This window comes from Clarias gariepinus, chromosome 4, assembly GCF_024256425.1.
Source record: "Clarias gariepinus isolate MV-2021 ecotype Netherlands chromosome 4, CGAR_prim_01v2, whole genome shotgun sequence".
In the NCBI taxonomy this organism is placed as follows: Eukaryota; Metazoa; Chordata; class Actinopteri; order Siluriformes; family Clariidae; genus Clarias; species Clarias gariepinus.
In genome coordinates this window covers 31,168,406-31,187,043 of record NC_071103.1, presented here as the reverse complement: position 1 = coordinate 31,187,043, position 18,638 = coordinate 31,168,406, and the positions used below count along the sequence as shown (strand labels likewise).

Sequence of the window (18,638 nt, the reverse complement as noted above, 5' to 3'; positions counted from 1 at the left end):
AAAACAGACATGATGTCACTTATAGCAAATTACAACTATACACCTTTTTACAGACTCTAGAACACAGTCAACAAGAAAGGTCACACTTTTTCTGCTCCTCGAATCTGTCCCATGGTAATGGGCTATTTTTGGGTTTCAACTCCAGTGATGAATCATTCTCAGAATCTAGTGGTTATTTTGAATCCTTACTAGACACCTGTGTATGCCAGTCTGTGTTTACCCAGCATGTCAGAAGAACAGAACCAAGCCAAAACAAGAAAAATGAGAGAAAAATCCTAAGTGATCTCACTCACTCATCGCATATACCGCTTAATCCTGTGTACAGGGGGGCCTGGAGCCTATCCCAAGAGAGTTAGGGCACAAGGCGGAGTACAACCTGGACAGAGTGCTAATCCATCTCAGGGCACACACACACACGCACTCACACACTAAAGGCAATTTAGGAATGCGAGAAAACCTGTAGACCCAGGGAAAACCCACCAAGCATGGGGAGAACATGCAAACTCCATGCACACAGAAGTGGGAATTGAACCTGGACTTTGGCGGTGCAAGGCAACAATGCTAACCACTAAACCACTGTGCCGCTATGAGTGATATTTAATAATATTTTAAAAACAGACCTAAGGTATTTTAATTCCATGGACATTTAGAAGTTAAACTATATTAGTGTCAATGTATGCTCTGAGTAATTCAGAGTACTTAGTGATTATTTGGCTTTAAAATTACTAACTGAGTAATAATTTAGGAGTTTAGGTTGACTCACCTGATTCCAACAACTCTAATACGAAAAGCATTCGGCTGACATGTCGAGTGACATTTAAACCGGAAGATGAAGGCGAGTTTCGAAACACAGGATGTGTGCAATCACACCCGCCAACAAAGACACTTAGATTAGCATGTCATACTTCTGGGGAAAGTGTAGTGTACATCATGAGTCTAAAATCATTAAAGATCACTGAATCTTTCAACCAGCCAATTTGACACAGAGTATTGAGTGAATCCTGTGCAACCTAGATGTATTGCTGTGTATCAACGCAGGCTGCACGACCCAGACATGCGAATCAGGTTTTTACGTCATACGTCAGCCAAGGCAGGTTTTGCATGACGCTACTGCTGAGGTACTATATTTGGTTGCCACACCTAGATCAGACCAGACCAAATGTGCTGACACCTGACAACCAGTACAAGTAGAAACATGACTTTAACAAGATATTAGTCAACAGCACAACGTGATTAACAAAGAAATTAACATGAGTTTTCAAATCGGTTTTTAATGATCCTTACCAACCATATAAAGAGACATAAAGATATTTAAATTTACACTTTCCTAAGTACCTAAACTTGGTCAAACACTGCATTTAAGACACTAAGACTTAAATGTCAGGTGTCATCTTATAAGTAGACTTGTCTTATGGACATGAACATGTTGTTTGGATGCAAAAGGTCATAAGGCATTAAAGCACATGTACTGAGCGACATAGAGCTACTAATAAGCAGCTGCTTTTTAAATTACAGTGTAATGATAATCAAGATGAAACAGACAAATTTTCCTGTAATAATTTTCTGAAAAGAACATGTATGAAGTAAGGCATGTGTGTTAAAGGCTCAGGTAGTTCAGGATTGGGAAACTTTGCACTATAGTAAATTTATACAAACACAGCTTAGGGGAAAAAAAATTCTAATATCAGATCTAGGCTACAGGTGCATGGATTCTGGTTTTATTTATTTTGATGTTAATAGGCTCTGAGTATTAGCTCATATCTTGTTACTTATCCACTGACAGTATATGACTTTATCTGTTTTTAGGTGATACTCTTGTCAATTGTTTTTTCTTAATGTTATTTTACTGCTATTTACAACTTGATTTTATTAATTTATTGCTTGTTTGTAGTTTGGCCGGTGACCTGGGATGACTAGAAAGGCACTTATATAACATTATAAGTGTGATATCTGACTGGAGTTTTAAAAACCTTTGTTCACGTGTACAATCGTTGTCAATCAACTCAGCAAATAAATCAACGATCATATGATACTGAGCTGGTTTCTTAAGCAAATCTCCTTCCCCTGATCCTGATAATAACTTTATATCTGTCTTAATTTTACTTTGTTGTTTAGTCGTTTGGCTGCTCCCGTCAAGAGATCGTCACAGCAGACTATCTGATCCGCACATGACTTTGGCAAAGGTTTTATGCCGGATGCCCTTCCTGACGCAACCTTCCCATTTTATCCGTGCTTGGGACCTGACCTGAATCCAGTAGCTGGGGTTTGACGTACCACTGAGTCACCAATGCCCTGTTATTACTTATTATTATTATATAGACATTGCCGCCTTATAGCTCCAGGGTTCCTGGTTAAATCTCGAGCTGAGGTCACGGTCTGTGTGGAATTTTGCATGATTTCTTATATCATTTTCTAGTTTCCTTGCATCTGCATGACGTTGTGCATTGGGAGGATCAGCTTTACTACCGTACATTGCCCCTAGCTATGAGTGAGTGTGTGCATGCCATTCAGGGTGTATATTCCTGTCTCGTGAATGAAGTCATTACTAAATGCGTTTACACGTGTGTGTGTGTCACTGTGCTACTTGTAGACAGTGATTCTACTATGATTATTATTATTATATTAAAGGCAGTGCTGGTTCATAGCTTGAGGGTTCTTGCTTTAATCTCTGAGGTTATTTTCTGTGTGGAGATTTGTACGATTTCTTATGTCATTCTCTAGTTTCTTAGCATCTTAAAAAAAACTGACATTGTGCATAAGGCTGATTGACGTTACTACAGTACATTGCCCTTAGGTGTGAGTGAGGGTGTGCATGCCATTCAGGGTGTATATTCCTGTCTGGTGAATGAAGTCACTACTGAAGATAGATGAATGCGTGTGTGTGTCAGTGTGCTAGGTGTAAAACATTGATTCTAGTTTTATTATTACTTTTATTATTATATTTTTATTACTTATTATTACTTAGGCATTGCTGCTTCATAGCTTGACGTTTCTTGCTTCAATCTCGAGCTGAGGTTACGGTCTGTGTGGAGATTTGTACAATTTCTCATGCCATTCTCTAGTATCTCTGCATCTTTAAAAAACTGACATTGTGCATTAGGAGGATCATCTTTACTACATTGCCCTTAGGTGTGAGTGGGGGTGTGCATGCCATTCAGGGTGTATATTCCTGTCTGGTGAATGAAGTCATTACTGAAGATAGATGAATGTTTGCGTGTCAGTGTCCTAGGTGTAAAACAGTGACTCTACTACTACTAATACTATTATTATTATTATTACTATTTTTTATTACTTGTTATTATACAGGAATTGCAGCTTCATAGCTTCATAGTTTCCTGCTTCAACCTCGAGTTGAGGTTACAGTCTGTGTGGAGTTTTGTATAATTTCTCAAGTCATGCTATAGTATCCGGACATTGTGCATTAGTTGGATTGGCTTTACTATATTGCCCAGAAGTGTAAGTGAGTGTGTTCATGCCATTCAGAGTGTATATTCCTGTCTGGTGAATAAAGTCATAACTGAAGACTGATAAATGTGTGTGTCACTGTGCTACGTGTAAAACGGTGATTCTACAGTATCATTACTATTACAAGTGCATAGGGAGGAAGCAGAGCCAATATGCACATGCACGTGTAGTGCATATGTAAAGACTCCCTCTCTCTCTCTCTCACCCAGTGTTTTGACGGCGATCTGGCGGGTGAGCGGCGGTGGAAGGTTGATGCACACCAAATCCACATCCTGGTGCAGGAGCACGTCGTCGATGCGGCTGGTGTAAAAGGGCACGTCCATCTCCTTGGCCAGCTCCTCGGCCTCCTCCTGCGTGCGGCCCCACAGCGCCTCCACGGAGAAACCCTCACTCTTAAGCAGCGGGATGATCACCCGCGCTGTCAGACTGGTGCCGAACACCCCGACCCCGGGCAGCATGGCGATCACAGCGTACACACACGGGCTAGTGCAGCATGGCATGCACAAGCACACAATCGCTCTCACAATATCTATTTCTCTCTCTCTCTCTATATATATATATATATATCTGTATGTCCCTCTCTCTGTCGCTCTATCTATCTCTCAGTAGCATCAGGTCGGCCATCCACCTGCACCGCGCGCGCGCCACTTCCGCCGCTGCCTAGCATTTTCGCCTCCTCCTCGTCTACGCACTGTGTCTGCTTATCGTAATTAATTCAGCATCCTGTAAATCCAGAAGAGTAGACACGCAGTACACGCCAAGAAACAAACGTGTTTTTTTTTTAAAATAAAAAAATAAAAAAGGCATCAGCCGGGTGCAGTGAAGAGCAGCGCGCGCGTCATGTCCGTCTCCTGAGACGCGCGTGCAAACAGGGCGAATTACAAGCGCTCGAGCTTTAACCGAGAAGACGGACACCCTCCGTGCTGTGCGTCTGTCAGTACTGCGGCCAGTGTGTCAGTGAGACTCACTCCTCCTCCTCCTCCCTGTTAACCCCTTTCCTCCTGCAGCAGCTCTCACTCACTCCTGTGGGTTTCCATGGCACAGGCGCGGCACCACGGAGGGCGTGGCTTACAACCATGACGTATTGGGGGGCTCGAGCGGCCCACTGAAACCTGTCATTTTTAGGAATTAACAGTTTATTGTTTGATAACTCGCTGAAGTAGTAAAAATCTTTTTTTTTTTATAAATAGTTAAAAGGTTAGAGATAAAAAAAAAGAGCTGATCAGGTTTAATGTGTCAGTAATCAGTCATATTATTATTTCAGGCTGAAGCCCACATACTAACTGCAACAAATATAAACCCCTTAATATTTTCACACAATTTTGTTTGGTGTGACATTATAGGATATAGGTTTCCACTGGATTGGTGGCTAAATATTACGAAATTGTACAAAAATTTTCTTAGTTTACAGCAAGACATGGCATCTACTGTCATTTCAACTCAATACAATTAATCGGAAAGAGAAAGTATAGAAAAAGTTTATGTTTATCTGCTGTTTATGCTTTAAATTGTACTTCTTTCATTGTCAGGCAAATACACTCCCTGTTCGGTAAATGGAGAGTGAATTACAGATGAGAAATCGAAAAAGTAGATTGAATAAAGATGAAGTTTTTGTCATAAAATGACTCCAGCACGTTAAAATTCACTTTTAACACTTGAGCGCTGAAAATATGAACTAATCTCAGTAAAATATTCTGTTTAGCTTTCTTAAATGATATCTATTCGTGCAGGTATTTGTTGACATTGAGCAAGTAGCTTATTAGTCACTTATTTTAAAGCAGATTATTAAGTGTGGTACCTCTGTTGGGCCAGTCAAGTTCTTCTACATCAGAAGTGTTGTTATAAGTGTTGTTATTCTTCGTGTTTTGTGCACTGAGGCACAGTCATGTTGGAATAGTAAAGTGTTGCCATTAAGTGGAAGCATAGTATTGTCCAAGATGTCCTGATATGCTAAAGCATTAAAATTGCCCTTCCCTGCGGACAAAGGCCCTGCCTAAAACACCTAAATTCAATAATTGATAGCTTCGGCCAAATGTCCATATAGTGTATTTAAAGGGATTTTAAAGTTAAATATATTTTTCACACATCTACACAGACATGCAAGAATTAAATAAACACCCATACTTTTGTAAATTTAGTGGTTAGCACTGTGGTCTTGAACTTCCAGGGTGGAGGGGTCGACTCCCTGTGTTTGGTGGGTTTCCAGCAGGTACTCCGGGTTCCTCGCACAGTCCAAAGTCATGCAGTTTATGGTGTTCTCAGATTGCTCATGGTATTCCCAAATATACAGTGAATGCACACGTAAATGTCGACCAGAGGTCCTACTACAGTACTGTATTTCGTAAAAATGGGAATAAATGGGGAAAATCACCATTGGCTCCTATGGTCTCTAGTTGGTCTACAGAGGATCTATGGAGTTTTATATACATGCATTTATTATGACTACATTTACTTTCTTTCATGTTTTCATATTGAAATACACCCTCTAAGCATGAGAAGAGACACCTCCAAAAGAAACACACTGGATTGTTGGTCAATCTGAGGGTAATGAACTGTCCCAAAGGTAGGCTTCTTAAAATCCCCTTTTTTTTTGCGATAAACAGAAGTGCAGTTAAATATAAATAAAAGGGCAAAAAACACCTACAGTCACAAACACCTAGTCAGCCTGGGCCTTTTAAAAGATATCTTTTGGCTGTTTGAAGAAATAATAAGAAAAAAAATTTAATTTTATGCCTATGCAAGTTGATTTTAAAGCCACTAAAGGAAAGTCAATCACATATCAGGGATGTTTAATAACTAAAGTTTTTAATATAAATGTAAAAAAATAAAAATAAATTAACAACAACAGGGAAACATGCATTTTGTCTAATTAATTCTTGCATGTGTGTGTAAAAAATACATCTGGGGTCACTAAATAAGGTTTCACTTGGATTTCAAATGGTTTTGTGGCGGAAACCTAAACACTGCAAAATCCCCAGTTTTAAAAGAACAACCAGAGTGTTAAATCAACAGTGTACAGTGCTTATATAGGTTCAGTTGAACAACTGTGGATTTTAAACTTCTCTTTGGCTTTTCTTAATTTTTTTTTTACAAATTAAAAATGAAAACATGAAAGATGGATTTGTGGGTTATTATTTTAAAATGTTGATGGCATTTTAAGTTACACTTTAAATTAATAGCGTATACGTAATTATAGTCACTTGACAATTCTGACATGCTGCAGTTAGTATGAAACTTAGCAATTATAATCCAAATTCTAGTGGACTTTATGTAAGGACATATAATATTTTCCCAGCCTTGATTACATTATTTTTGCAATATAACACCACTAGATAATAAAATGTCCAAGTAAAGTGGGTGTTAGGTAAATTGTGTCTTTAATGGTTTACTGCACAATAATGGGTACCAGAGAACTGGACTGGATTAGACTGGACTGGAAAAAAATATTAAAGAAATTGGGCACCATACCGGTAAGTTCAGACAAATTTGTAGTGATCATTGCAGTAGTTAGAGCTGGGACTCCCATTCCGTCATAAAATTTTAGCATTATCATATGCTTGTCAGATTTTCATTCATAAAGTGAAGACCAAAAGTCTTGGCTTCATAAGCATTTAAAAAAAAAAAATGTTTTGTTTCAGATGGCTTCAAAACTTACAAAAAAAAGATCAAGTACTTGTTCATATATACACAAAGTTTTCTTTAATTAGAGGACTTAATGTTGAATTGTACACCGTTTGCTTGTTTGCTTGTTTGCTTGGGGATAGAAACTTTGCACCTGGTATTTCAACACTTTTGTCTTTTATTTACCCAGAAATCCAGCATAAGCTGCTAAATAACAGAAAAATGCTAAGAATCTCTATGTAAATATTAATGTTTTATTAAACTTAAGTAACAGACTCTTACACTGACAGCACTTGTTAAATTATACTGCATAAAGAAATCAGGTGTTAAAATGTTTCACTAACATACTGTATGTATACATCTTTAAAGTTGATCCAAATCAACATAGGAGATTAATTTATTGAAATAATATTAGCAGTTAAAATAAGGTGCTTTATTAAAAAATAATAGATTTTTATGTGTCATGCAAAAAGAAAGAAAAGATTAAATATACATTTGCTAGCCATGTGCCAATAAATGCAAACGACGATTTAATATACTGTAATAGCTAGCCAAATTTTTGATGAACAATACCAAAACATATTTCCTATATGACATATATATCATATTATGCTATCCATCAAGGTAGAAAGTTTTCTCAGTATGCTGAAGCCCTAATCGGACTGCCTGCTTCACATATAAAACACTAGCCTCCCAGGAAGTGTTGGCCCAAAAATGGGGAAATGGCTTGCAGTGAGGTCAGGACTGTACAGGGATGTGGCAATATCTTCCAGCTGAGTTCCTGTAATGTGCAAGTGCTGTTCATGAATGATTGCGTGTACAGTTCACACAGACAAATTCATCTCTTCACAGGAAGTTATCAAGAAGTTCACAAGAAGTTATCTGTCAATTATCAAGGATCAGGCGTTTCATTTGCTGAATGTTCATAAAAAAGATTGCAGTGAGCACTGGAATCAATGGTCTGGCCAAACTATTCTTAAAAAGAACTGTAGGAAAAAAAGTTATTAAACCCATTTTAAAACATGGATTCTAAAATAGGGAATATATTTTGAAGAATATTGATTTTCTCTTCTGTGTAGCAGTTCAGGAAGGGAAACAGCTGTTTTTATCATTACTAAGTACAATAAAGCTCTGAATCATACTTAATTTTTTTTTCTAAACTGATCGTCATTGTTTGTTGCCATGCGTTTATCTTCAGTGTTCAGTGTAGTGTGTATTTGTATGTCAGGAAAGAATGATACATTACCATGCAGTGTATTGTTAAGGGAGACTATTACAGTACCATCTAAAACAGTTATGATGATTGCAGGTGTTAAGAAACAATTTGCAGATTGCAGATATTAAGAAACAATATTGCGGACAGTAAAAGTTAGGGTCTGTGATTTTCTAATAATATTTGAAAAAGTTCCATATTACAATAAACCAGTTATTAAAAACATGTCTCAGCACCCAAAGATTTGTAAACAGGAGTTAAAAGGAATTATCTGAACTATTAGAAAATAACCAACAAGTAAAGGGGCATTTTTACTCGCCTGTCATGAAGCATTGCAGCACTGATGAGCTGGAACTGAACCGAATAGGAGTTATGCTAAAATATAAGATTTGCATTCACAGGGTAAGAGTCTGAAGGTATGACTTGGGAGTGAACTTTGACATGATAAGCTCGTTGTATCAGCATTAGCATTCTCTTGATAAAAATCACTAACCACACAATTAATACCTTAATGCCAGTACTCTACGCATGGTGACCGAATGATGTTCTCCACATGGTCTTAGGTGTGGAAATATTTGTTCTGCTGTGATCTGGGTGAACATGAGGATCAATTTTATCTAGCTGTGGTGCCAAAAGATGTCCTTCCTAAATGGACCTTTTTAAAAGTAATGGTTTTGTATTTGTTCGCTTTAAAAAAACAAAACAAAACAAAAATATTAGTACATTAGCTGTTAATAACATATCCTGCAGCCCCGGAGTTCTACACAGTAGAATCATTACTCCTAAAGCAAGTACTGCCACCTGGTGTACCAACTTATAATAGATTTTATTAGTAGTAGTAGTAATATTAATAGTAGTAAACGTGATTGTGCAAAACAACAGAACATAGTTAAAATTACCTTTATATCTTTATATAATCCCCTGCTGCGGTTATGCACTTATTGTGCAGTTATTTAGTTATCCCAGTGTTTCTATAGTGCCTGGATAAAAAGTTTCACACTGCATTATGTCTAAAATGCTGGCCTCGCAGGAACTCCTTTAATGGTCCAAACATTTGAAGATAGCTACAGTAGTAGCGAAGTCAGGCCTGCACAGAGATGTGGTAATAACTTCCAGTTGAGTTCCTGCAACATGCAACTGGTGTTTGTGAATGATTGTGTGTATAGTTCCCACATACAGATTCATCTCTTCTGCAAGTTTGCAACAAGTTATCTATCAATTTTCATGGGGATTACTACAGTGGTCTCCAAAAGCCATCTTTAACATGTTTTGCTTTATATCTACAATAAATTTTATCACAGGTCTCTGTTTGACCGCACACAATAATTTGTTACATTTTTGTTCAAATAAAGTTTTACCCATCAATAGAAATAAAGAACAGATCAATCAAAGGCATGAGATACATTTGAGCACTTTATTTTAAATTAGTAAGAGGCACAAATGTAATTTAAAGGGCTACTTTCCACTACTGTGCATTCACATGTGCTACAATCAGTGCCTTTCTCATATTATATGCACAAGGCTAGTACAGGTTTTGGTCAAGCATGTCCATCACAGTGGATGTGAGAAAGAGGGTCTTTTTTTAATTAAAACGATGGGGAGTTTGGACTTTATAATCGGAGAAGTTTCTGTATAGTATTTTGATCATACTGCTACATATCCCGCTGCCACAGAAATTACATATGCTTACTGTTCATTCTGTCTCTCTCTCTCTCTCTCTCTCTCACACACACACACGCATGCACACTCACACTAAAGGTCTCTTTTCTTCTATTTATAATCAGCAAACAAACAGTTATTTAAATTAGTTTAAAAGAAACTAACGAGGCACAGCTTTTCAACCTTTCCACTCTGTGGAGTCTCTCGGTGATCTTCTTGTAGCAGTATATCAGTAGATCCTTTCTTTCTCTGGTTCAATGGATCATCATTTCTTTTTAGTTCAAGTCCATGTGCTCCTGGCCCACCTTGATAGATTTTTTTTCTCCCATACCAAACAGGTGGTGCTAATGTGAAATTGCGATAAACAATATTTTTACCAGTGCTGCAGCCCATTCGTTATCCTGGTCCCATACAAAAGTTCTCCCAGAGACACAGAAATATCATGTTCTAATTAATTTAGGGGACAGAACACAAACCAAGAACAAAACTCTAACACATCATTATCTCCCTTCCAATATTTCACAAAAATTTAACATAACACTTAGAGTAGCCTAACCGAAGTGTAGAGGCTAAGATGACAAACAGCACAACAAGACTAAGTAAACTAGTACATGGATAGAAACATGGATGTTAAACTCCACAGAAAGAAAGTCCCACTTCATCACAGTCTCTTTGTAGGTATGGACTTTGCTTTCTACAACTAGTTCAATCACAATGCACTGCAGAAAATACAATGTTCAGGTTACAAAATACTGCACAACCCAAAGAAGAAAGAAAGATAGCAAGATATAAAGAAAGAAAGAAAGAAACAAACTGTTCAAATATATACAGTGATGTATCCCTTTTTTTAACACACCAGACTTGAATGACATTGGAGACGAACACGGCAAAAAAACCCTGCGGAGATGACGTTAAGGAATCCGGTCGTGCCTCCTCAACAATGTTTCAAACCTCACTTACAAGAAATCAATTCAAGCCACATAAGCTGCAATCACAAAAAACAGATTTTTTAAAGATTTACATGTTACACATACGTGGTTTACTGTGCGTGACTGTAAATACACATAATTTCACACATATGCACATACTGTATACATATGCACTAATGTGCGCACACACACACATCAAAAACACTTTCCAGTATGTTTTTTTGTTTTGTTTTTTGGCACAAATCATACTTTGATGCAAAGGACAATCACATTACCTTACAAACGTAAAATGATAAATCACAAACAGTACTTCCTCCTTTTGTAATACCAGCTTGTCAGGCTTTATAAACAAAAACAGGACTATCGATTAATCTGGCCCTTACATTTAACTTAATTTGCTCTGGGAGAAAAAAAAAAATCCTATATGAGCACATGGACTATAGATATGCTCACTTTAAACTCCGATGTCTTCATGTACTGTATATAACCTGCCTTATATGACCTGTAGCCTGTATGTTAAATACCAACTCCTTCATGGTGTGGACGATTGTTACCACTAAAAACAGTAATCGGCCCAGCATTTAAAACTTGAGCAGCTGTTCATCTAATTTGTCTCACACAGATGCAGTTACTACTGTAAAAGATGAGAATACGGTTTTGGTTGAAATTTAAAATGTCATTATTACATTTATTTTATATATATTAATTTCTGATGACTAACATTTCTTTTTTCCTTGGGAGTCTTGTTTAACAGCAAGCCCCTATGGTATTTTTATATATCCAATAAAATAAAGATTGTCCACGTTCTTTGTGCAAGAATTATGGCTATTTTCCTTCTGCACTGATGGGACTACCTTAGCAATGTATATCAAACCCTTGAGCTGCGAGAGAATGATATGCTAGTCTTGTAATGAAGGAACCAAAATTATTGCATGTATCTGTGTACATTATATCCTCTAGAATGACATGCACAAAAATACCACAGCTATCGCTATGCATAAAACACAAAACACAAATAAATACTTGACAGCTAAAAATGAAGAGAAACTTGGTGCAGATCACAACTTTTGAGACACATCTGAAAGATTCTCTTGATAAAGAAAATAAACAATATAAAAAATATATATAAAAGAATGATGTACTGTAACTATAATGATTTGACTACATACACTAAGACAAATTAAGGTGACAAAACTTTAAGATTCTTAAGAATAATGCCATTGATAGAGTTTTAAACCATTTTAGGTGACAAAGAGAGAGAGAAAGAGAAAAAAAAATCTCTCACCATAAGTGCTACCCTTTTATTACAGCATCTTAGTAGTCAAAAATGAGTATTCTTATTATTCAGTGTCAACAAAAAAATGGTTAAAAGACTATTAGCACAATGTTGTAATTCTTCAATGGCATCATTCTAAAGAGCCTTTTCTTTTAAAAGTGTACACTGACTCTTGCTACATCAGTAACTTCACTGTGTGTGAGTGGAAACGCACAAAAAGTACTTGTGTCAACTAAAACAGCTGACCAGGCCTTCTCATAGCTACATGTAATGTAGTGCTGCTGTGATAAGCAGCACCACTATGCTGAAGTGTTCCATTACAGCCTGAGAATAACAGTAATTCTAATTCTCCTTGTCTTGCTGAAACCTCTGTAAAGTGTACTCAATATGGCTTCGCAATCTGAAGAGGTTCATGGCTGTTTAAATAAACCTTGTGTTGAGGAACCGATTCCTTCAGAAAATGATAGCAATCAGCACATACAGCATTACTGATTTTACATAATCCTTCACTAAACACAAACAGACATGGATGATAAAGAGCAAAGGAAGAATAACAAAATACAATGAACTAGAAGTCATTGTATGAAATAGAAATAGAATGTCAATGAGTGCCATTAGTTTTGGTGTGCTTGTTTGTCCTTTGGCCTTCCGTGGTTATACATTTTGCTTGAAATGCCTTCCTGACAAAGGGGATCCTCTTTGTCCATTTTCCACGGAGACCAAAGCTGCCAGAATCAACAGTTTTCCATACTGCCACTAACCCAATCCCAGCTTCACCATCACTGCTACTCAAATACATTTGGGACTACAAAGGTGCTATGAGTAGATAGTGATTACTTCTCGTCCACCACCGCGCACCAAAAGGACCCGGTTGAGACCTTCTAACAAAACCTCCAGGAACTCCATATCTGGAGCACACTGGCTAAGGAAAAAAATTGGCAATTTTAATTTGTAAATAGAAACAGAGATGCAAAATAATCCTTCTTTTAGCTCTTGAAAATAGATATAAAAAATGTTGTGTTTTTGCACAACATGACATAACTTAATTAAACACTTCACCTTCAGAAAATCAGAAATCTTAACTAAGGGAAACAAAAGTAAATCAGCAAATAATTAAAGTTAAACCTTAAATTGAGAGCATAATTCATTCAGGAAGCATGATGGCATATCAAAGCCAATTTCCTCATAAGAAATAATAGAAACTCTAATGATTAGTTCCACAACCCAAAAATATTCATGTAAAAATAATGAATTGTGTACAATTAGGGGTACTTTTTAGGACGACTGTCACACACACATTCGCACATGTGCGTGCATAAACACATGCGCACACACGCGCACACACACACACACACACACACACACACACACACACACACACACACACACACAAACAGAAACACTGCCCTGTCGGGAAACTAATTACACTCGCGCGTATAAGCACACTAATGGAATCACCGCTTTCTGACAAAGTCAGAGACTCTGGAAACTGGGATTTTTAACAAGGAACCTCTCTAATGATACTTGCTTTTGCTACCACGTGGTCATAAGGTTATAATAAACAGTACTTGCGCGCACGGAGACGATCACAATCCCGCAGCGCGCACAAGAGAAGAACATTGGCTCAATTGTGATCTCGTATATCAAGCAAAAAATTGTGCTTGTTTTGCAAAACACTCACAGACCAAGTTACTCGCAATTCGAGGCTCCACTGTGTTTTTAGTCAAAAAACTTATTTTTTACACTTATATTTAAATAAGGATACAGTTTTCATCTCCTCCACGGTTCTTAGGTGGACCAGGCATGTTGAGGAGGACCAGCTGAGCGTCCTGCGACTTATTCAGCACCACTTCATTCAGCTTCACGGCCGTGTGCATCCGCCTTACATTTGTCTGGTTGCTGTTTTTTAAAAGCATGTAAATGAGGTGTGAATATCAAACTGACATCTGCAAATCTAAATTTATATAAATGTACTGTTATAACTAATTGTACTATATAATCTCTTTTAACAATTAAGTGATTAAAATGTACTGAAATGTCCCTGTGTTAAGTACTGTGGTTTAAATCTCCAATTTACTTGCACTAACCAATATATCTTCTTGTATATCATGGAATTCTTTACAGTCCAAAATACACAAAAGACAATTACAATTATAAGAGTATATAAGAATTGCTTAAAAGTGTCATAAGGGAAGCAAAGGCACATTAAAATCACCCAAACCCTTATAAAATCATTACTATAAAATTCATTTTGACATGTAAAATTAGTTAAATTGTAAAATATGTCAAAATATCACTCCAGCAGTTTTGCAATTTTGTGGAACAGAGAAGATTTGAAATCTAATTAGACAGTCTGACTTTATTGGACAGACAAGCATTAACATATTTACAAATTATTAAACTCAGTTATGTGCCCATATGCAAATACAAACCAATCATTATAAGTTTACCTGCATGTAGGATTGGAGTGTTTTAATTTAGCATATTTATAGAATCTACATGGTGTCCAATAAGTCAGGGACCAATAATTTGCGCAAGAATGTTGAACTGAATGTGTTGGCCAAAATCTACCAAAATACGATTCAGAGGCAGAGAAAATAAATAAGAGTTACGAGTGGACATGTAAAGCATAAATTTAGTACATTGTTACTCCCAACTTCTATCTGATCTTTTTTTCTTGCCCATCTTCTGCTCCACACTCCAGTAGGTGGTAGTATTGCACCATCTGCCCATAAACTTAGAAGAGTAAGTCATAATCTTAATTTTAGTCAATTTGATGTTTGAAAGTGTGTCTAAATTTGAAAGTGTGACTCAATTTACACTAGTTCCTAATATACAGTAGTTCCTGACATTTTGGACACATTTTGCCTTCAAATAAGATTTTGGGTGATTTTAAATAAAAATATCACAAAATGTTTATATATTATGTTAAATTCTATTACAGCGTGCAAGTTTTGGTAACATTAATCAAATATATACATTTTTATGAAAAACATATGCAAAATCATTGATTTCATTTATATACAAATAAGAACCGATTCAATAAAAGAAAAAAAAAAATGTTCTTTTACAGGGTCAGAGCAGCTAGCTAAATAAAAGCACATTAGTAAGGGGTTAAAGCGCATGGCACTAATAGCTGGTGAATACAGCAGGATATGACCTTAATGCAAATTACAATTAAACACACTGACACACAGCACAATCAAAACACACGCTCTCCATCACAACCTGATGTCAACTCAAACATCCACACTCTAGGATCTGTTTATTTTGCATGTTGTTTCAAGTTTTATGATGCAGAATAAGGTGAATGTTTTCACATATTCTTAAATTGACACCAGGTGCTGTGGTGTGAGAGGCAAGTGTTGTTTTGATTGATGGAGAAATACTACTCTGTCATGCTAGTTAGAAGACATTATAAAATCAAAGGAGTTATGACTTAGTAAGAAGCATGCATCGCCATATTTTTTTTCACACACAGGCACACACATTTTGCGGATAATAAATTGTAATGGACCGAGGAGACGGGACAGCTACAACACAGACACATGGCCTACATTAAAAAGAAAATGAACTTACAGACTCTCCCACTCTCTGGAAGGAGGAAAATGGGACAAAACAATAGAGACAAACTTAGACTTTGCTGCAAACCCTTCACGAGGACATGCCCCCGTAAATCCAAAGGTTAAAAAAAAAGTGCTATAATGCTAAAATCTACAATTATCTAATCATACCTACTGTGAAAGGCTAGCAACAACACTAACTGCTTAAACGCAGCATTCTCAATTCCAGGGCCAATGGAAAATTAAGGCTAAAGTGAATAACAATACAGCTTCTATCCTTATTACATAAAGGCTTATAAAACAGCACATGCTGTATTTTATACTGAATGGTAATATAATATAATATAATATAATATAATATAATATAATATAATATAATATAATATAATATAATATAATATAATATAATCATGAGATACTAAATCTAGTTCAAGAACTGTACTGTCCTATGTGTGCAAAATGTAAACAAGTATTTTTGTACGATATTAACACTTGTATTTGAATATATTATTGTAAATATATGGTTAATTTAGTGCACGTTTCTGTGAAGAAAGCGTGCTTATGATTTGAATGATAAGTTCACAGTGTTGATCATAATTTTATCCTTAAGAAACAAAAGATTTACAAACCTTTACAAAAAATTTTACATTTCCTTTTATAAATATATTTATAACATAATTGTCAAGTTTTTTTATTCTGATATTGTGGGCTGAATTTAGATTTCAGAGTGAGGATATAATAAAATAAAACTTTGATTTTCACACGTCGCTATTCAGACCTCTGACTTTATCATGGACTTAAGTGCAGTTCAGAAAGGTGTGTTTTAGTTACATGTGATTCTGAAATTAAGTCTGTTTTTCTTGCAGTTTAACAACTTGAGCAAGGAACAGTATTTATTACCGCAACATTGACCATCACGGCAACCACAACATGTCACACTGATCATGTTTTGGTTTGAAAATACACTCCAGGAAAACTACAGATTTGCAAATGAGATTTATACTATTAATGCAAATTCGACATGATTGATTAATTTTATTAATTCCTGTAAATTCACAAGAAGATAATTTTTTTATGGAACAGGTTTTTTATTAATAAAGTTATGATCAACACTGTGAGCCTTCAAACCATGAGCATGTTTTCTTAACAGATGAGTGCAATAAATTAATTCGTTCTTGTTTAATAACGTTTTAAATCTTTAATAATTAAAGTATAAGTAGTATTTGTCATTAACGCATTCTTGCACCCATGGAAGTTGGCCACATGGAGGTTTTTTTAAGTAACACAGAGACACAGGACACATGGTGAGATCATGACCGTTAGTCCAGACAATGTGCCTACACACTGGGCCATGCTGTTTAACAGAGATGGCTTGCAAACTCCTTTATGCAATAACCAACACTACTACAAATCATGCAGGCTGTGCCCTTTAAAAACAAAACAAAAAACCTACATAAAAAGTTTTCAAAAATCATGCAAGCTCCTTTTAGACAATATATAAATTAAACATTTTAAAATTGTACTAACCAATCAAATACTCATAAAAATTATAAAGACAATACATTTTAAAAGAAATCTTAAGCATTTTTCATAAAGTTCTGATACAGATGCTTATACAGATATTTCAAATCAATCTAATCTAATCAAATCTCTCATTTAATCATGAAGAAATAATTCAAACTGCAGTGCGTACTCACGGTTTCATGTTGAAAATATCCCGTACACCCATACTGGCGTTCTGCTCCCGGTTGCGATTGCGTTCACTAATTAACTTCTCTTTTGTCCAGGTCATGTGGACCCGGTCAGGAGTGGCATCAGGTTTGTCATTTAACGCAGCATGGGATGCTGTGTTCTTATCATGAATGAGCTGCGCCTGAGGATCCATCAAAAGCATTAAATCAATTCACATAGCTTAGAAAACATAAACGCATACTAGCCAACCCAAGGAAATCCTTCTCTTGAAATCCTAACATCAGGTGATTTTTTGTCCAATATCTGATAAATATTTTATACACAGCATTAAATGGTACATACCTGTGCATACATACATCCTGCACATACAGAGTGGCTTTAAACAGTTTAACAGTTATCTATGCCCTTTAAAATATGCCCGATAATATTGAATTATAGAAGCAATGTGTAGTATTATGTATCCCCACAAAGATGTCAGTAGTCGCATTGTCAGAATGCTATTATGTGACTGTTTTTTTTTTTTTGTTTTTTTTTGTGGTATTTTTCATGTTGTAAGTGTGTATTCATTTTTTGGACCCCTCTGTATATAACCTGTGGTATACACTTTGGGTTCATGTAGAGCACCAGATTCAAAATGGAGGAAGCTAGTCACCTCAGTGTTTTGACAGGATGTACTAAATAAGGCATTTTTTCAGATTAAAAATGATAAGAAGTAAGTCATGTTGTTTACTTGTTTAGTTTTGTGTTTTACTATTCACAATTCACAAAATGGATAATTGGCTTGGTAATTACTTTGCTAGCAAGCAGCTCTATGAAAGCTGGCATCTGTGGCTAGCTAGCTAATCAATTTCTAGGCATGCTATATATATATATATATACACACACAAAGCAAGATGGAAGATTTGGTTTAACTGCTCTCCCCTATTTTGTAATGACAAAAGTGAAAAACGAGAACCTTATGAGAAGCAAGCTTTATCTAATACAAATTTGCCAACTATTTAATATGTTTGTTGAAATTATAATAGCAAATCTGATTAGCATGCTAAAAACGCATATGCTACACAACCTTAATAGGCTTTTGTTATTATTATTATTATTATTATTATTATTATTAGAGTGATTACCCTATTAAAATGTAAATATTTAATATAGAGTTAATGAGCTCTTTGATAAACCTTGGAACTGCATTTATGTAAAACATATGTATTGTAGTACATATG

General features: G+C 36.0%; 2 protein-coding genes across 7 annotated transcripts in view; both read right to left on the bottom strand.

The window, feature by feature from the left end:
* The window catches only part of gfod1 (glucose-fructose oxidoreductase domain containing 1), a 32,635-nt gene extending 28,140 nt beyond the window's left edge, over positions 1 to 4,495 (bottom strand). The window contains exon 1 of the mRNA XM_053495097.1: positions 3,671 to 4,495. Within this exon, the coding sequence (XP_053351072.1) occupies positions 3,671 to 3,965 (295 nt within the window). The 5' untranslated portion in view covers positions 3,966 to 4,495. The remainder of the gene's footprint in view (positions 1 to 3,670) is intronic.
* A 5,204-nt stretch (positions 4,496 to 9,699) lies between these two features.
* The window catches only part of slc12a7b (solute carrier family 12 member 7b), an 82,140-nt gene continuing 73,201 nt past the window's right edge, over positions 9,700 to 18,638 (bottom strand). For 4 of the 6 annotated variants that reach the window (XM_053495389.1, XM_053495392.1, XM_053495391.1 and 1 more), the window contains 4 exons: positions 17,424 to 17,599; positions 15,743 to 15,757; positions 13,929 to 14,062; positions 9,700 to 13,071 (listed from right to left, as the gene is read on the bottom strand). In XM_053495389.1, the coding sequence (XP_053351364.1) occupies positions 12,980 to 13,071; positions 13,929 to 14,062; positions 15,743 to 15,757; positions 17,424 to 17,599 (417 nt within the window). In that variant the 3' untranslated portion in view covers positions 9,700 to 12,979. The remainder of the gene's footprint in view (positions 13,072 to 13,928; positions 14,063 to 15,742; positions 15,758 to 17,423; positions 17,600 to 18,638) is intronic. The other 2 variants (XM_053495390.1, XM_053495393.1) reach the window with 1 other exon arrangement.